Raw genomic sequence first — 20,913 nt, 5'->3', positions numbered from 1 at the left:
CAGGCTGCCTCCAGACACACAGTGTTTGCACAGGACAGCGGCTTGGCAGATGCCAGGCATGACTGGCACACTTCACCAGAGAGCTCAGCTGATCTGATCTGCCCAGATGCAGGAAGGCCTGGCCAACAAGATGCCAATGTCTGCCCCTGCTTGGTGATCGTTTGACGAGCAAAGAAGGAAGCCATGAAGGAGGATAAAATCAAGTATCAAAGCTCGCATTTGTTAGAAATATTGATCCCAACGTGTCCCTCCCTACTTAGAACCATGCTCGCAGCCGCCCCTGCCTTTCTTGAATGTGTACTGACCATCTGTTATGTGGCAGGCCCTCAGCCAGTGCTGGGGGTACAGAGATGAGCAGAAAGAGACCCAGTGCCTGTACTCTGGAGCTGACAGACCCATAGGGGAGGCAGGCGGGTGTCAAATAATCACACAAGTGTAAAATTACAGCCATGATAAACGCTATGTAACCAAGTTCAGCGAATCTACCTCCTGAAACTCAAGAAAGTCCTATTGCTACCCCTCCAGCCATGCAAATCTGGCTGTAAGCTGTCACCAGGACGCACCCTGCTGGAACCCCTCCACAATCAAACCAGTCTACTCACCATCTCCAAACATCCCTAAACTTGTGTGTTCGCATGCCTTTCTGTGCTCATGCCATTCCGGCTGCCTGGACCAGCTTCTCCCTCATCAACAGATGCTAAAATCCTGCTCTCCTCACCCAGGCAAGCTTGACTCCAGAGTTCCACAAAAAGAAACAAGTCAGAATAGGTACCCCCAATTTCAATGGAAAAGTCCCCTCTACAGTTTACCTCAAGAAGGAGGAAGAAGTGAGTAATATGGCCATCATCTTATCTACCTACACAGGGCTATTTTCTTCCTTCAAAGGTGTTAAATCTAGAGCCAGTGGGTGGGCTCCACGAAGTCTGTGAACTCTTACAATTGTTTGCAAACATTTGTTTGCACATGTGCCGTTTTTCTGGGAACTGAGTTTGCAAGAGACACTGTGAGTTGCTCTCTAGTATTCCCTCTCCCTGAAGACAAAGCCAACACAAGAGGGACAGCCAGGCTAAGAGGACCAGAGAGTCTTAATCAGACTGCTTTAAGACTTCCCTGCCTCTGGACATTTTAAATTCTGGGTCAATACTTGTTTAAGAAGAAAGAAGGAAAATGGAAGAAAAGGGAAGGGAAAAGAAGTGGAGAAATCCTACCTATTCATGAAATTCCTTCTCAAAAACCACTCTTCCTTCGTTGTTTATTCATTTACCCAAATTGAATCAGTTCCTCCCTCCTCTGTGCTCCACTGGGCAGCTTACTTACCCCTCTTGTGGAGCACAAAATACATATCTGCCCGTACTATGGTCAAGCATCTCAAGGGCAGGTTCTAGGTCATACTTGTGTTTTTACTTCCAGCAGCACCTAGCATCGACTCTGACAAAAGAAGGGAAAGGAGGGAAGGAGAGAGAGAGAAAGAAAATATTTTTCAGATACCTACTATGTACCAAGACCTGCACTAGAGAGTTTCTCATTCATTATTTTATTTGAGGAATAAATTTTAGTTTTTAACAAATACATTTTACCTAACAAGTAATCATAAAATAGGTATTAGTATTACAATTTGTGCAGAGACAGAATAGAGAATTCAAAGAGTTAGTGTGTTGCCCAAGGTCACACAGCTAGCAGGTGGTAGAGGTGAAACTCGAGATCATGGCTAGCTGACTCCTCTCACTGAGCCTTCCACTGCCTTTGGAACAGTTGCTAACAAAATTCCAGGAGAGTCTGAACAGGCCTATGGTCAAGGGGAGGTGGGGATCTCCAAGTTGCCTACGTTCCCCCCAACATATGCCTCAATAAACTCTTCTGAGTGTGAGGGGTATAGGGCAGCATTGTGTGATCCCAACCAATGGCTGGGAAACTGCTAATGTGCCGGGCAGACAAGGGGACAAGAAACGGGTTTGTTTTCAATTTGTTGGGTTCTTCTTCTTCTTAGTCAAGATTATTTAAGACTTTAGGGTACATTTTCTGTCTCAACCTGTCCCAATGGCAAATGAACTTGTTTATTAAAGCTGAGCAATGACAGATAATGGCAACAGACAACCAACTTCCTGTTTGGGGGACATGTTAGCAAAAGTTTATAGCCAGGCACCTGACTCTCAAACAGAGAAGCTAAAAATACAGTTGAAGAAAACCACTTGAGACATGACTACAGTTCCCATGAGAAGTGTCTGCCTCAAAGAGAATGCACCCCTGCTCCCCATCTCCACTCCCCCTCTTCTGCTTCCCTTCATGCTCTCCAGAACTGGGGGCCCTCAGGGACATCACCAATGTAATTCCGCATCTCCCTAGAGGTTCTTTCAAATCCACTCCAGAATAACTGAAGTCTTATTTTGGTCCAAAGGGTCTCTAAAGACATTGGTATTCTTATCCGTAAGCACCAACAAATCAGCGTATGTGAAGACTGTATAAGTTGATGAGTGTATAAGCGGAACTTTAATAAAATCCAAATTTATTTGAAAGTATTCCTGAATTGAGTGTAAATTTTTGTCACTATCTATTTTCTTCTCAGACAATAGATACTAAAAGTAAAGCTGTTCTCCTGTGGGTTCTTTATTGGTGTTAAAGAGGGGTCTTCATATTTAAAAATTGCAAATTACCACCTATCCTATTCTTCTATCCTTGCCTCTCCCTCTCTCTTAGGCGATATACCAACCTCAGACTCTATGGGAATATGCTCCCCTGCCCCCAGGATGTCCTCTGCTCCCTCAAGTCTTTCAGTCCTTGCTCTAGACTTGACTGAGAGGTCTGCTGGCTCCTGGAAGCTACATGGGGTAGGCAGGAAAGGAAGCAGCTAAGACCTGCAAAAGGCTCACTCACTAAGGTGGGGCATGTGCTGGGGGATTGAGGCAACTATAGAGGTGGACTGACCTCAGAAGTGGAATCAGAGGGAAAGGAAAGGGGCAGCGCCCAAGGTTGTGGCAGGTTTGGTCGCGATTCAGGCAACAGACCAGATAGACCCTGAGTTTCCAGAGGACGTAGTGGGGACCCAACAGGCCAGCAGAGCACAATAGAGGACACATGTGGGCAACACTAAGTTTCAAGGGGCAAGTGGCATATCTGGGGCTTAGTGACTCAGCCCAGGGACAAGGTGAAAGGTGAAAAGGGGTACCACTATGAGGATTAAATGCAATGATTATATCTGGGATATGGTTGGTGCTCAGGATGTGGAGAGAGAGAGGAAAGAGAAGAGAGAGAGAGAGAGAGAGAGAGAGAGAGAGAGGCAGCTATCTAAGCAGAAGCCAGGTTCTGGAAGCAGGTCAGTGAATGCAGACAGCTGCAACAGGTGAGGAAGCAGGTAGAGAAGGCAGGAACCTTAGTCTTACAAGTTCTTTCTACCTGGAATACTTTCCCCCAACCCAACTGCCACTTGATGAAATGCTCCCCATTCTATGAAGTCCAGTTCAATACCACCTCCTTCAGAGCCAAAAGTTTTCTCAACTCCTACATTCTGCCATGAGGTCTGGTTGCCATCTGGGTTGTGAGCTCATTGGGAATCCTTGTTTTTGATGCTTTCAGGATAGTGGATGGAGGCAGGTATACGGAGTCCGAAGTTCTGGATTTAGGCCTCAGATCATAGCTCGACCACTTGATGACCTAAACTCCCCCTGAGCCACAGTTTCCTCAGATGGAAAGTGCTGAGAATAACAAAGCCCAACTTTCAAGCTCATTCTGTGGGTATTACCTGGGCTGCCCACTCACAGAAATATTGTCAATGTCAGATGGGATCATGTAAGGGAAAGAATATGATACATAGCTAATAAATGTGATCTGTGTTTACAATTTTTTATCTTTATTTCCGCCTGATATCGTCTCACAAAGTACCTTGCACATAGTAGGTGCTTAGTAATTTGTGGTAGTTAGGGAGAAGTAAAAGTCAGAAACTGGTAGCAACATAGATTTTCATTACAGCTAAAACCCCCCATCCCGCTTCCTGTATTCCACAGCTATGGGCAGCAACAAGAGCATCTCAGGCTTACTTACCAGGGAGGGCGGGTAGGGTAGACAACAGAAGACAAGTTTGGCTTTGAATTTCTAAATACTCTCTCAGAACTTATGCTAGAAGAATAGTTTTGAAACACCAATCAGTGGTAATCACTGGGCCCTTGGAGCTTCAAAAGCTGGAATCCTAAGGAGTCTAGGCATAAAGTTTACACCAAACAATAGAAGTAGGAGAATGGATGATAATGTAAGAGTCAGCTTTTCCTACGTGGAGGAGAGAATGATTCTTAGGCCGGGAAGAGAGAGGAGAAAGAGTCTAATAATAGAGTGAGAAGTAATTGTGGGTCCCTAAGATAATGCCCTGCCTGCCTCCCAACTCAGGCCAAAGTCCAGAGTTAGGGGGTTACTGAAAGCCCCTGAAAGGCTGTGGCTCTGAGGACAAAAGAATGTGTGCCTTGACTGCTGAGATGAAATCAGAAATGCAGCAGTCCAGTATAGCAGCAGCAGAAGAGAAAGTGCAGTGTGCTGTTTCTAGACAAAGGGGGCCCATGTAGTCGCTCTGAGTTCCCTGTAGCTTCAGATTGGCACAGGAGAGCAAATGGAGGTTCCTTGTGTGTCCCTGAGAGAGGACCAGAAGCAGGAGCGGATTGGAAGACCTAAGAAGTTTGCAAACAGGACAAAGAGAATGCAAGATGACCCACAAGGACTGATGGCCAGACCTACGTGGGACTGGGGACTTTCAGTTGATGCCAATGGAGAAAGGGTTGATGACCAGAGAGAAACTGATGGGAACACAGGTGCTCCAACATGGACCAGTGATGCACATGACCGTGGTAAGCCTGAGCCAAATGCCTTTTTCTGTGATATCCTGGCACTATATAAATGTCCCCTGGAACTATACAAGCAGCCTGAATCCTGAATTGATTTAGCTTTCCTGAAGTGAGATGTCATTTCGTTAACTACAATTTCAACCACTGGTAGAATGGAAAGTTCAGGATAGGGATTAAGCTCAACGCTAGAAAAATAATAGGTTAAATTACACTTTTTTTTTTTTTTGGCACACCTGAGTTTGTAGCCTAAGGTTTGGACCCTCTATACTAATTAGAACTCAAGAACAATATGAAATTCAAAAACAGGCAAAACTAATTCATGATGACAGATGCTAAAGTAGTACTTCCCCTTGGGGAGGTACTGCCTGGGGAAGGTACAAGGGAGTAATCTTGGATGCCAGAATGTTCTAGAGCTTGATCGGTGTGGTGGTTACATGGTTGTATACACATGTAAAAAATCATCAAGCTATACACTTGGGATGTCTGCACTTTGCTGAATGTAAGTTATTCCTAAAAATAAAAAAGATCAGACATTGAGATCAAACACAGAAATGTAAAGTCGACAGCAGGCCCACTGTGGGAACACCTGCTGGCCCCAAGTGTCCAAGGTTTCTCAGAGGGAATTGGGCAGGAGGAGTAGCAGCTGTGCTAGTCTTGCCTTCTGACACACTCCCACGGAGCACCGCAGGTTCCCAGAACCTTTCAGTGGGCAGCGCTCTCCCATAATGCTGAAGGCCCCAGCAGCCTTCAGGATCGGGCTTATTTCAGACCTTGCTCTGAGGGATAGTTATGTAGTGGAGAACACACAGGAAACACGTTAGCAGACAGGAGTTTATTCAGGCTCTTGTCTCACTAGCCATAAAACCTTGAGCACTTACTTAACATTGTTGAATCTTATTTTCCTCACCTATAAATTGGGGGTAAACATACCTACCTTGTGTTAAATGAGAAAATACAGGCAAAATGGTTGCCACATAGTGAATGCTCTGAAAAGAGCAACTGTCATGTGGACCCAGGAGATTAACCCTGATTTCTTAACACTCACAGTGTTAAAGACACACAGTGATATTAGTTGACAAAGAGTGTGTGGGGGAGAGGGTGCAGCAGACAGTCAACAGGATGATTTTATCCTGTTTACCAACAGGATGATGGTAAAGAAATACTTGGGTTGGTTTTCTTGCCTAGATCAACTGGCTATTCTGATGCTGAGTAGATAAAATCTCTGGGTCCCTGTCGATGACAACAGAAGTTCACCTATACTTTACAGTAATGGTGCCTGGCCCTAGGTAGGTACTTAAAAATGAAGTGATTATTAGTATTAATTAGCTTGTGGATTATTTCCTTTTCTACTAGCCCACGACACTTCCAAGAACCAGGATTGGGCTTCTTAGCATCCTCTTAAGGAAAGTCAGGCAATTTTTGTTGGGGTTTTAAGCAGTTTCTGAAGTAGTCTTCATATTCAGCCATTAATGAACAAGAGCAACACATGCATTCATTGATTCCACAAATATTTATGTACTGTGTTCCAGGTAATGAGTAAGCCAAGAAGCCAACCCAGGCCATCAAGTCAGCCACTGACCACATGGCTACCTCATCCATACAGGTCTCATCGCCATTCATTCTATCATTAGCAAAAGAAACATGAAAATAAGCAATGCCAGGACCTCCACCAAAGTCTCCACAAACTGCCACCATGATGAAAGTTATGTCACCACTTCAGAGGGTGTTGTGGAGACACCACGTGGGTCTTCTCAGGCCCAGGCCAGATGAGCAAGCGCCCACTCTGGCACCCCCTTTCTTTTCTCTGAGTCCAGGTCCCCAGGACTCAGCCTGATCTCCTTTATTCTACGTACGCAATTCCGTCTAACCAGCTGCTCCATATCCTAGGGATCTTCTGTCTCAAGACTAAATGTGGGCGGAGTATGGTCTCCCTGATCTAACATCTTCTAGCTGCCCTGCAGATAAGCTCCGAAGCCCTTTTTCTTTCATGAGTTTTTAATAACAAAAATGAAAGTAACAAATATGACAAAGTTCCCCAAACAAACATGGCAAAGTTCCCCAAGATTGAGAAATTCTTATAGTCATTGTCCCAGGTCTATAGTCCCTAACTACCTTGCTTATTTAAGACTCGGCAGTCTGAAGGTCCAGTTAAGGCACGGAGGGCCCTTTGCTTTTCTGAAGCCCCCATTAAGTGACATTTATCTCAAAATCCCTGCTCACATGTGAACAGGTCAGTTGGCTCTTTCCCTTTAGGGGCTTCTCTTACTTTTACCTTTCCAAAAACTACTTAGAGAAAATATGTTTCTCTCCATAGTTGGCCAATAAATTTCTCTCCATAGTTGGCCAATAAATTACCGAAAATTTCTTCCGCCTACAAGAAAGAAACTGTTCCACCCCTGCTATAGCTGATTAGATCAATGGGCCCTTCACCCAAGGGTCATTAGCCTGTTAACAGGCCAGCAACTCATGAAGTTATGTCACATGAAAAGTTCTTTTCAAACAGCAATAGTGGTGACTGGCTGAGTCAATCAACTCTCTTTCTGGACTGGGAAATTCTGGAAGAGAAGCAATCAATGTGTAACAGGAAAAGATAAGAGGAGGCCAGAAAAGAAAAGCAGCAAATAAAGGAGTGGCTGCGTCACATCACTGTGAAACGTAAGAAGTCTTTCCTACTGGATGTGTGAGGAACAGCAAGATAATCTGATTCCTATTCATTTCAGTCCCACAAAGGTGGTTTCGGTTACTGCGGATGTTCTGAACGGACAAGATAAAGTGCTAACTCTGGCACACTTTTCTCCATCTAAAATCCTGAGTTAATTAAAATAGAGCACCATCCAGTTCATGGTAATAGTCATGTTTCATATGAATGTGATAAAACAAAACTTTAAATCATGGTGTTTTATAATCCTAATCCAGGGGGGGAAAAAACAAGGCTTTAGGTAGGAATGGTTTAGGGAAATGTTCTCACAGTTCAGTGTCAGCTCGTTTTATCCACGGCACAAATTGTCCAAAGTAAAGATTAACTCACAAATAATGGGAAGAAACTTCTACTTAACATCGATTACATAATTAATGTACCAGGTACTTTACAAATATCACCCCATTTAACCCTCATAATATTATAACTCTCCCTGAAAGGTAGGTATTATTGTCATCCTATTTTTACAAATGAGAAAGCAGAGGCTCAGAAAATCTAAGTAACTTATCCACAGCCACACATCAAATAAGTGACTGAACCAGGATTTAAGTCCAGATTCTGCCTGATTCCAAAGCCCATGTTCGTGCCATGTTGCTACTTTGCCTTATAAGAGACCATTGCAGATAACTGGACCTGTTTCATGTCTAAAAAGACCCCAACATAATTGTAAAGCCATTGAAAGAACAAGGCAGTTCTAAACATACTGACCTATAACAATTTCTGAAATATACTGTGAAGCCAAAAAAAAAAACCAAGGTGCAAAACTGAGTGCATAGTGTGCCAACATTTGTGTTTAAAAAATTGAGGCAATGAGTGGGAGTGATGTATGCACATATATACCTGTGTGTGCATAGAATATGAAGGACAGCAAGACAATGCTAACAGTGAAGATGGCAAATGTTTCACTGTCTCCCCTTTTGTGTTTCTGAAATTGGAACAGGTATGTTTCATCCTTCCAAAAGAATAAATACTTTTTTTAATTCACAAACTGATTTTAAAAACCTGTCAACTTCTGTTCTTTGTGGAAACTTCAAGCATGAAAATATTCCCAGCTTTCTATCTTTGAAACTTCAAAACAAATAGTCTAGAAGCAAAAGAAATCAGAAAGTAGGTTAAAAAGATATCCAGAAACCCATAGAATTCTTCTCTTATTTTCATAAAAATTAGCACTTAAAGGAAAATGAGTAAAATTGTCTGAGAGAAACATTATTTTTTGCCTAAGCGTAAACAAGATTTGAGAAAAAAATTGAGGTTAGGGATTACCAATAAAGGGGAATCAACAGTAAACAGAGCTTGCTCTATCTCTAATCTGTTTCTGTCCTCCTATCCCACCTTGCTCATTAAATTCTCCATTGAAGCTCACCACTTGGGAGAAAACGAAAAGAAGAAGGGGAAGAAGAAGACAAAGAAGAAAAAAACAATTTTATGGCAAAATAATTTCCAGATATATTAAATATTTAAGTATAAGGCTTTAGATGTAACAAAACTAAGTGAAATTATAAGTGCTTAAGTATATAATCAAGCATTGGGGAAACTCTTTCTAAAAACGTACACCAAAGGCAAACTCCATCAAGGAAATGATCGATAGATCTGACTAAATACTAGTTTTAAACTTTGTACATAAAAAAGCTATAACTAAAATTATGAGTTAAATGACCGATGGAAAACATTTGCCACATTATTATAAAAGACTACAGTATTTATTATCTAAAGAGTTTTCATAGCTGTCTTGAAAAATCACCAAAAACTGAAAGGAGAACAAGAAACAGAAACACAAACTCCATCCTCAATGAAACCAGGAGAAATCAGTAACCCCAAACCACAGAATATGAACACTGCTAAGTGACTTTGCTAAAAGGAGAGTTGTCACATCAAGTGCCTACAGAGGAACAAATTTGTCCCTCAGATCTCCCCTTCCCCCAAAAAAACAGGAATATTAACGTCCCAAGGAACCATGTAGGCCAGGGTAGGTGGAGGATGATAACAGGGAGTAAGTTCAAGAATAAGTTAAGCCTCCTGAGCCTCCTCCTTGCTTCTCGCAGTCTAACAACTCCCTGGTAGAAGAATATTTACCCTCTGAAGGAACCACACCAGAGAGGTTCAGACTCAGGAACACCAGTAACTAAAGACAACAAATGAGGACATCTTACTTAAAATAAGAAGGTTAAGTAAAGATTTGCACACACACGCATGCAGTCCAGAATATATGTAGCTGTCTTAAACCCCCGGGCAAGAGACTGAAGATCTTTATCTGGAGAAATCAAACAACCCTAAGAACAATCCAACACATATTGGCATTTGGGAATCCCCAATTAAAATTTTTAAAAAACTGTCAGGTTACCTGACAATCCTTGTAAAACTCTCTAGTCTACTAACCTCCTGTTCTGATCCATTTGCACCAAACTTCAAACCAGTATATTAAGTCCTCAGTCTTAAATATGACTAAACAGTCAAGAATCAAATTATCCAAAAGGTATTTGAGGAAACCCACAGTTCACAGTAGTTGAACTGTGGCCCCAAAAAGATATGTCCATGTCGTAATCCCCAAAACATGTGAATTTTACCTTTTATGGCAAAAGAATGAATAGTACTTTATGTGACACAATGTGTGATTAAGTTAAGGATATTGACAAAAGAGGCTTATCTAGGTGGGCCATAAATGCAATCACATGTATCTTTATAAAACACAGACACAAAGAAGAGAATACACACAGAAGAGGAAGAGGTAATGTGACCATGAATGCCAAGATTGGAATGGTGTGCCCACAAGGGAAGGGATGTCAACAGCTACCAGAAACTAGAAAACACAAAGAACAAATTCTCCCTTAGAGTCTCCAACCAAAGGAAGTACAACCCTGCTGAACCTTGATTTTGGACTTCTGGTCTCCAGAACTCTGAAGGAATAAATGTCTGTTGTTTTAAGCCACTCAATTTGTGGTAATTTGTATGGTGGCAGTCCTACGAAATTAATACACCCTTTAAGATGAAAATTGGAGACCTAAGCAAATACTCAGAGTAAAGAAACTCAAAAGAAAGAGAGAGAGGGGCGGCCAGATGGCTCAATTGGTTAGAGCACAAGCTCTCAACAACAAGGTTGCTGGTTCAATTCCCTCATGGGATGGTGGGCTGCACCCCCTGCAACTAAAGATTGAAAACAGCAACTGGACTTGGAGCTGAGCTGTACCCTCTACAACTAGATTGAAGGACAATGACTTGGAGTTGATGGGCCCTGGAGAAACACACTGTTTCCCAATATCCCCCAATTAAAAAAATAATAATAATACCAAAAAAAAGTTTTTTTAAAGAAAAATAAAAAGAGAGAGAGGAGAAAACTTCAAATACATTATAATAGCCTCAAAGAAATGAGTAGCAGTCTATTTTAAAAACAACAAGGAATCTTGAAAACTAAGGATATGGTGGCAGAAATTTAAAATTAACTGAGGAGCTGAAAGATAAAGTTGAGAAACTCTCCTAGAAAGTAGAACAAAAGCCTAGAGACAGTCAATAGAAGAGAAAAGGTAAGAAAAAAATAAAATTAAATCCAGGAGGTTTAACACCTAACTAATAATAGCTCCAGAGGACAGGATAGATAAGAGTTGGAAAGTATTAAAGAGATACAAGAAAATTTCCCTGAATTGAAATACCTGAGTCTTCAAATTAAAAGAACTAACAAAATGAAAACAAAAAACAAAAAACCTATAGTTATTGTATGTGCTGTTACAGAGATGGATCTATTGACATAAAAAAGGATTATAACACAATACAGGTGAAATAACATTTAAAAGAGCATGTGCCTAATAGGAACCCATTCTTATAAAATATGTAATACTTAGTAATATGGCGCGATATCTTCAAAATGTCAGAAGAAAATTATATTCAATCTTGAATTTTATATCCAGCTAAACTATCAATCAAATATTATGTAAAACAAAAATACTTTTGGACATTTAGGTCTCCAAAATGTATCTATCATATACTCTTTCATGATAAGCTATTAAAGGTTGTGATCCATTAAAATATAGGTGTATACAAGAAAAAAAGAAGACAGGATCCAGAGAGAAAAAATCCAACATAGAAAAGAGGTAAAAGGAACTTGCAGGATAACAGCCAAGGAAGTCCAGGATCACAGCTGTGCAGTAGGCCTAGAGCGCAACCAGTCAAAATTAGAGCAGGAGGACACAAAGAAAGGAAATTATCTAAAATCAATGCATCAAGAGATAGCAATGTACATGCACAAATAATTTAGAAATATGAAAGTAAATAAAAGAAGAAACATTTACAAACAAATGAAATTTTAAAACATTTAAAAACAAACTCCAGAAGAGTGGGCTGAAGAAGGGAGTGAGGACAAGAGATTGATGCTTTTTTTATTTTAAGAATTATAGTTACTGTTGACTTTTTAAGCTTGTATTACCTTCTTAGAAGTGCTGAAAAAAATTACCACAAACTTGGCAACTTAATCAACCAGAACTCTCATAGTTCTGAAGATCAGATATCTGAAATTCAGTTTTGAGCAGGGTTGGTTCTCTCTAGAGACTCTGAGGGAGCTACTTTCCATGTCTCTCTCCTAAGCTTCTTTTGGTAGCTGCTGGCAACACTTGGTGTACCTTGGTGTGGGGCTGCACAATTCCAATCTCTGCCTATGTCTTCATATGGCCTTCTCTCTATGCCTCTGTGTCAATTCTCTCTCTCTTTTTCCTATAAAGATACTAGTCATTGGCTTTAGGGCTCTCCCTAAATCCAGTATAATCTCATCTCAAGATCTCTACCTTAGTTATATTAGCAAAGACCCTATTTCCAAATAAGATCACATTCACAGATTTCATGGGTTAGTATTTGGACATATCTTTCTGGGAGACAAAATTCAAAGCTATTTATATGAAATACTTGAAAAAGTTTTAGTTATTTCATATATATGTATATATATATATATGTACATATATATATGTGTTTGTGTGCATATACATATATGTATATATGTATATGTATATATATATGTATATATATCTTAACATCTATTTCCAAAGTGACATCCAGAAAGGTTTCCATTTCCACTGCCACCAGCAATGGATGAAAGTGCCCATTTTTCCTCACTTTTGCAAAAACTGATTGTTATATTGCATATGCTCTTGACCAAAGTGATAGACAAAATATTATTTTATTGTTGACTTAATTTGCCTTTGGATTACTAATGAAGTTTCGCTTTTAAAAATATATTTGTTTATCATTCAATCTTCCTTCTTTGTAAATTACCTGTTCATGTACTTAGCACACTTTATTTCCATTAGGATATTCATTTCATCCATATGAAATAAAAGTAAAAGAATGTTTATGACAGCATTGTTTTGAATAGTCAAGTAGATGAAAACCTAAACTTTCAGTTATAGGGACTGATTCACTAAACTGTTATACCATTGAATTCAATTCAGCTATTATAAGTGCTATTACAGAAATGTATCTATTGACATGAAAAGATGATTACAAGTAAAATAAACAGACTTAAAACAGTATTTCCAATAGGAGCCCATTCTTCTAAAATCTGTACATGGTAGATAATAACATTCAAACACATATATAGCATTTACCAGGCACTGTTCTAAATACTTTACAAATATTACAACTCCATGAAATAGGCTCTATCAGCACCCCTATTATACTGAGAAAGGAACTAGAGCACAATGAAATTACAAAACTAGCCCAAAGTCACACCGCATGTAAGTGGTGGAACTGGGACTTAAATTCAGTAGTGGCTTCAAGCTAGGCTACTAAACATCCTGAGAAAACGACCTGGAAGTCTATATACCAAAGAAGCTGTCATATTGTCTCTAAATAGGAGGGGATTGTAGATCATTTTTATGTTCTTTTTGTTTGTATGGGTTTCTAATTTTCCTGTAATGAGTTTGTAAAGTTATTGCAATTTAAAATTATTAAAAACTGCATTTGAAAAAGAAAATCTATCTTCTTAGCCTATCATATAAGACCTCCTTTCAGCCAGTGGGAAAAACAGGAGACCTAGTTACCAGTCCCAACTTTGTCACTCAAGGCACATAATAAGTGCTCGATAAAATTTGTATTCATTGAGCATCTACTTTGGTGCCAGACACTATACTTGAAGCAATAAATTACTATTACTATTATTATTGTCAGTGTTGCCTGTTCATTTTTAGACAAGTTAGCAACTCTCTCTGGGCCCCAGGAAAGGAGATTAACAGGAAGATAACGACACCAACAGTGGCTTGATTGAATAATGGTGAATGGGGTGACTCTGCTTTGGTTAATGGCCATTTTGAAGGAGGTTGTGCAGAGGGGAGATGTTGTTTTTTTAAAAGAAGGTTCAGAAAAAGCATAAAACCTGAACTAGAAAGAGGCCCCTCCATGACACGGGAAGGAGTTCCCTGAAGTTAGATTGTTGGAGTGGTGGGTAGAAGTGATAAGATGCGGGTGCTGAGCATGCAGTTGCTGAGGCCCCCCCCTCCATATACTCCCTGACAGTCAGTAAGCCTGAGTGTGTAAGCAGGTAAAGACAGAGAAAGGGTGAGTGGGTGGTAACTGACTTAGAGACATCTCCAGGTAAGGTGGGACCAGCCCTGCTGCAAGTAACTCACTCTGTATCTTTAAAGTGCCCTGAGGTAACTGAGACAATAAAATTGGCCAACATTGCAGCAACCCATTACTCGGAATTCATCAGCACTGTTTCATGGTTGATTTTGCTCCCTCTTTCTACTCTTTCTTCCTGGATGAACCTCAGAAGTCCTGCATAGACTCCAGTCTCAACAAAAATAATCCCATTGCCCATGGATTTGTCCCTGGACTCCTCATTTCCTACCTTCCCAGACTTTGTTTTCTTTGCCCCTCAACTGCTGAACTAGTGATGAGCCAAGAGGAGGCCACCACTCAAAGTCCCAAACCATGGACAAGATCTGATGCTCGTCACCAGTCCCTGGGAATGAACTGGCCTGTCCCTGGATTCTGTTTATCATAAATATCCACATCTTTAGTGAGACCATCGTTGTTGTAACCCAATGGAACCAACTTCAAAGTGTAACCTTAGATGTAGGCACTTGGATCTAGCTTGGAGTAAGACCCATTTAATAATTGTGGATACAATTGATATAATCTATAGGTCCAATTATTCTATGAATTAAATATAATTATTACAATCAGATTGCGATAAATATAGTCAAATATCAAAAATAAAACTTAATTCTGTGGGGTCTCTATCTCATCTCTGTAATACTCTCATAGAAGTGTTCCTCTTTCACACCCACCACAAAGTGCTGACCAGTCAAGGTTCTGCTTCCCCCAGAATCTAGACACTCCTCCCCAGGAGATTGCCTGGTATGGTGGCAAGCATGTGGCCACTGGACTCAGAAAGCCAAGGGCTCAAATCACAGCTTGTCACTTATCCTCCATGTGCTTTACTTTCCCCACCTGTAAAGTACCTATCTCCCTGGGTAGTGCTAGAATTAGAAGCTATGTATGTGAACTGGTGATGGCAGCCCCTGGCTCTAATGAGGCTTCTGTAAATTATAGCCATTGCTCCTGGAGTCAGGAGCCAAGTGTAAATTCTAGGCACCAAGCTCTTCTGGCTTCATCTCATAAAAAGTCGCTGCCTCATTTCACCACCTCTCAGGAAGTTTCCAAAGAAGCATCTTCTGACTTTCAAGTTAGCACAGGCCCAGCTAATTGTGTGTGTGTGTGTCCCGGGCACAGACCTGGGAGCCAGTCCAGGCAGGTCCCTGGGGAATCCTGCTTTCCCCTGCTGCCGAGGGGAGGACTGAGACTGTTTGTTCACACACCTGAAAGAGGTTAGCAGCTTCCAGAACCCGCTGGACGTTCTGCTTGGTGATCAGCGCCTTGCTGGTATACGTGTAGTCCAGAAGAGTGTGCATGGTCTCAGCATCGACCCCTTTGATAATGATCTTCTTCTCATACTTTTCCTTTAAATCATTGCAGAACATGGCCCTGGAAGAGAGACACGAGAATGTGAGTCCTAACATGACCCTTGCTTCCAGGCCTGAAGAGACCCCCTTCAGATTTCTCTATTCCCATGAAACAGTGAGGTAATTAAAATTAAATGAGGGCATAAGGTTGGGATCCTAATCCAGTAGGATTTATGCCCTTCTAAGAAGAGAGACCAAAACACTGTCTCTCTCATGTGAGCACACAGTGAACATCTAAGAGCCAGAAAAAGAGTCCTCACAAAATCCGACGATGCTAGCACCACCATCTTGGACTTCCAGCCTCTACAATTATGAATAGGTGCCTTAGCCATTATCTTCCAACCAATTCACCAAAATGGGAAGCTCCCAAAGGGAAACCCTAGTGACAGAATGTACTTCCCAAAACTGAGACTTCCATCCCAGCAAAGTGGGGTTATATCCCTAAATCCTGCTCCGTCTCCCTTTCCCATACCTCCTATTTATCTCTGGAAATCACTCATCAGTTTCAAATCAGTTGACTGTCTGACATTTTGAACCTTTTGTTTCCGCCAATAAGATCTTCTCCCTTAGGCCTCCCTCAGTCCTTCTTCCTCTGTCCCTAACCGTTTTAATCAATAATTCTCCCACCCGTCTCTCCTCCTTCCTCTTCCCTCTTCCCTCAACTGGCCTCTTTCTCCTCACAGAATACAACAGCATGAAAAACAGAGCAAATGCTAATTCTGTAAAATTAACAAATCCCAGCCTGAAATTAGAGGAGCAGTGACGTCATTTGGACAGATGACCGATGTCCTAGCTGCTGTCTTCAGCTCTAAATCCTCTTGGCCAGAGGGGTGTAGAGCTGTCTGCAGAACCACACATCTTTTAAAGTGATGTCCTGTACGACTCACTTCGCTGCCTCCTGATTCCATAAAGAACCTGGCCATCAAAGAAACCATCCACTTTCTTCTCAGCTCAGCCTGCCTTCCTGGGAGGAGTTGGACAAGTTCCTGCCCTAAACCTCCCTTTGTCTGAGTCTCTACAGCAGTGCGGCCCAATAGAAATCCAATGGAAGCCAAATGTGTCATTTCAAATTTTCTAGTAACTGTATTTTTAAAAAGTAAAAAGAGATAAAATTAATTTTAATATCTTTTACTTATCCCAATTTACCTCAAGGATTATCATGTCAACATGATAATTACTAATCAACATGATAATTACTAATTTTTAAATTAGTAATGAGACCATTTACGTTCTTTTTTTCATACTAAGTCTTCAAAATCCTGCATGTATATTTTATAGTGAAAACACATCTCAATTCAGATTAGCCATAATTCAAATGTTCGGTGTCACACGTGACCAGTGGCTACTGTATTAGATAATGCAGCTTCAGAGTGTTAATCCTGAACTTGGATGTTGGGCCATCCTGACGTGCAATCGTATCAGGGGGTAAAGAGAATTGCACCCTCATCAATGCCATGTACATGAATATATGGGAAATAGGACAGTGAGCAGGAAACGATAGATTGTGATGATAGGTCAAATGAAGCTTCTGATAACTGAGGCAACATATACCGGAGTCCCACCAGGGTGAAACTTAGAAATGCTACTTCACCTAGACTGTGATTTGAAGATTAGTGAAAGGTGAATTTTGTGGAATCTGTACAACCTCAAAAATTCCAATGAAAACTGGAAAAGCCCAACGGAGACACATTTTAAGATTATATGAGATAGGTGTGTAAATTATCGAATTCAATGCTTTGCACTTTAAGGGGCTCTTACTGAAGCCCAGCATTTCCCAGGTGACACAATTACTGGGATCATCTGGGCTCTTGACCAGGCTATCACTGCCCAATGCAGCTTCTAAATTCTCTCTTGGAATCCGTTGCTGAATAACATCCTGCCTCAGCTTAGTCCATACCTGACTGGTATCCCCCAGAAGCCAAACCTCCTGAGCCAGTGATGTGTTAGGGGAGTCGGGGTGGGGGGGCTAGATGGGGAGGGGAGGAAACCAAGCAGGACAAAAGTCGTATAGAAAGTCACTTTGGTCTGATCCTGCAGGGGACCGCTGGAGAATACACTCCAGAGTTGTCCCAACGGGAGGCAAAGAGGCAGGGCTGTGATACTGCAGCACCTGCTGACAGTTTTAGTTGTGGGCCACCCCAGCAGGAGGTAAATTCTTAGGCACTTCTGGTTTTCAGTGAGTGAGTGCGCATGTGCACAAGCAGAGGGGCGCTGGGAGCCTCGGGGAGGGCGGACAGAAGACCCAGTGCTGGAGAGACGGCTTTGGTCTGGTCTAGGCTCGGACGCTAATTCACTACGTGACTTTGTACAAGTGAGCAAACCTCAGTTTCCTTCTCTGTGACGTGGTATAACAATAGCCCCTATTCCAGTGAGATGTTGGGAAGAATGATTAAGATAACGAAGTAGTGAGAACTCACTAAGGGAAGGTATTTCTCTTAGACCAGATCAGAGGGATCTTGGCAGGCTGGTGGGAGATTCTTGGGGTCGGCTGGCGATTACACGCTGGCTTACAGCCCTGGACCCCTGAGTCCAGAGCCGGGTCCATATGAGGTCAGTTGGTGTCAGAGTTGCTGCACTGCTGTCCACCACCCATCCAGAGTAGAGTTAGGACTCTACTGCACGCAGACTGGTCTAGAGACATAAGCATGGTGCCTGGCACATAGTAGGAGCTCAGTAAATTTTCATGGGGAGAGGAAAGAAGTGCCCGAAGACAGAGTCCTCTCTCCGAGAGCTCTTTTGCCTGCTTTGGCTCCCAAAAAGCATTTCTCTGCTCTCCTCTGAAACTTTTTCATTGATTTTCTGTCACTTAAATCCACCCTCCTGGGCCACAGTGTTTATAGCACTTTGTAGGGCAAACAGCATTACCTTCTTTAATTATTAAACACATTATATAGGTGATAGACTAAGGTAGAACTTAAGTGAATTGCCCAAGACCATACAGGTTGTCAGTAACAGGATGGGGACTAGAACCTAGAACTCTGGGCTCTTCGCCTGGAGCTAAACAGGGCACCGAAACCAAGCAAATCAGTAGGAGTTCAAGGCCATCTTTAGGGGGTCAACTGAGTATCAACACTGAGTGAATCAGACCAATAAAAAATACTTTGTAGACAGACACTGACCAATTCTCATGAGACTCTTGTAAAACAGAGACAGTTATTAAAGTCCTATTTTATAGTAGAAAGTGTCACAGCAGGGAGCCAGTTATCCAACACTTCAGCAGTAAGTCAGCACCAACCCCAAAATAGAGCCTGGGCGAATGAGCTCATCTCCCACAACAGCCATGAAGATATCCACGGGCCCGGAGTCTCTGGAATGAAGTCAGGGCATGGCCCCAAACACTGCCCGGGCCACACTCACCTATGAGCTCCACAGGCCCCATCCCTCACCTCATTCAGGTCTCTGCTCAGATGTCACCTCCTCAGAGCGGTGCTCCCTGACACTGCCCCCAATCTAAATAGTCACTTCCTAACATCTTTACCTCCGTTATTTTCCTTCATAACCTTGTCACAACTTGAAATTATATTATACATCTATTTGTTAACTAGTTTAACGATTGTGTGCTGAGTGAGGACCTGGGTGCCATGCTCTCCACTGTATCCCTGGGGTTAGAACACTGCCTGTAACTTAGTAGGGACTCCGTAAATATTTGGGGAGAAAAATAAATGAGTGAGTGAATGAATGAATGAATGAACAAACGAACCAGCGAACGAACTTGCCCTTCCAACACCCTGGGTGTTTGCTTTTGACAGAAATCTGCACCTCCAAGAATTATCAAACAGCCTCTGAAGGATAAGGCTGAGAAGGCCTGCCTCATGTGCCCTCCGCCCCCATAGAGAACTTGCATCACACTACCAAGTCCAAGGCCTGGAGCTCAAAGAGGACACACCCACACTAGAACATTCCATTTACAACTTTGATGAGTTCTACATGCTCCTGCAGTTCCTAAACATTACCAACTCAGAACTTTTTACCCAACCCAAATCCCCTGTGCCTCCCCCTCTCCCCAGGCGTCTGCACCTTCCTCTGAACAACCTGCCTCCTATACCTATAACCCCATTACAGTCCTAAAAACCAATACCCACCCTCACTCTCTCACTGCTAGACTGGCTGCACCAGTGCTTCCCCCGCTCTGTTCTTCCCCTTGGCCCTTCACCATCCCATTTATACCAGGAACCAACTCCTCTGCATCAGTGAGATATTCTGGGTTGGAGTAGCTATAACATGGGTTGCAAATTGAGTTAAATTCTACTTAAAAATATAAATATCCATAGGTATACAATTGGTTAAAGACTTTTTAATTAGTAATCATGTGCTGCTCAATGAACACTATTGTTAAGAAAGGATTATTATTGGATACCGACCAATGTGGCCAATGAAAGGAATTTTCACTGCAAAAAATACCAGGAAGTCAGCAGATGCAAGAGTGACCTAGTATGGCATGACATCATTCTCTATGGTACCTACCACATCTAAGCTGAAAGCTGGGAATATGAATTTTATTAGGCTCACTGAGTCCCCACCAATCCTTCATCTGCAAACCAAAGTTTAAGAACTGCTGCCCTTGAGAAAGGTCACTTCTCTTCCCAACACAGGCCCCTTTGGCTCACCCTGAGAAGGAAGGAGTTAGACAAAGGTCAAGTTCAAGGAAACAACTGACCATGGTGCTGGGACAGACATGCCCTTAAAAAAGCCCTTCCTCTTTTTAGGTTCTCCCTTTCATCTTCTGAGATCTAGCCCTCCTAGCATTCCATAAGGCATAGGGCTGCATCTCAAACTGGGAGAGGGGGGCTCAGTTGGAAGCAGGCCTTGTCCTTGTCTCTTAAGTTTTCTCTAGCTTAGCTGCGTAGACAGGACCCCTGCAGCTTATATTCAAGTAACATAGTTCATTAGAGCTAAGAGCTCTGAAAGAGGATGTGGTGCCAAAGCCCTATGAGTAGCAGAGTGCACATGTGAGCTCTTACCTGCTGTGCATATGTAAATAACACACACGGAGAGGTGCCTTCCGAGAAGCATTGGGACATCCATAGTCATCTCTCTTTCTACTCCCGAGCCATGACTGACAGCACTCTGCCATCTCTCTCCGGGGCCTGGAGTCTGTTCCTTGAACCCCCAGTTGTTGGCTGAGTCTTTGTTCTGAACTGACAGGAACTGGAACTCCAGAGCTGTCCCCATATGACTCTAAACATCATCAGGCCTCAAAAGGACTGCCTTCTGCTAAGCTCCTTGCCCAAGTTCACCATTCCTCAAGGACACTGCATGTGCACCCTTTGAGGCCCAAAACTCCAGCTATAGTTTTATAGAACCAGAGGCCCTCCCAGTCCCACTGTCCCAATGCTGAGGCCTCAGCATGCCATGTTATTCAGGCCATCCAAGTTAATGACAGAAAGCAGGGCTTGTTCCATCCTGCAAGATCAGGCAGGATAGAACATCAATCACAGCAAATGCTTTT

General features: G+C 42.2%; 1 protein-coding gene across 2 annotated transcripts in view; it reads right to left on the bottom strand.

Moving 5' to 3' along the window:
- KLHL6 (kelch like family member 6) overlaps positions 1-20,913 on the bottom strand; it is an 89,105-nt gene that overhangs the window by 21,969 nt on the left and 46,223 nt on the right. For both annotated transcript variants that reach the window (XM_081074986.1, XM_081074985.1), the window contains exon 2: positions 15,321-15,486. In XM_081074986.1, coding sequence (XP_080931112.1) covers positions 15,321-15,482 — 162 coding nt within the window. In that variant the 5' untranslated portion in view covers positions 15,483-15,486. The remainder of the gene's footprint in view (positions 1-15,320; positions 15,487-20,913) is intronic.

This window comes from Rhinolophus hipposideros (assembly GCF_964194185.1).
Source record: "Rhinolophus hipposideros genome assembly, chromosome: 2".
NCBI lineage: Eukaryota > Metazoa > Chordata > Mammalia > Chiroptera > Rhinolophidae > Rhinolophus > Rhinolophus hipposideros.
Note: the sequence above shows the minus strand (reverse complement) of the source record. Positions and strands in the feature narration are given on the sequence as shown.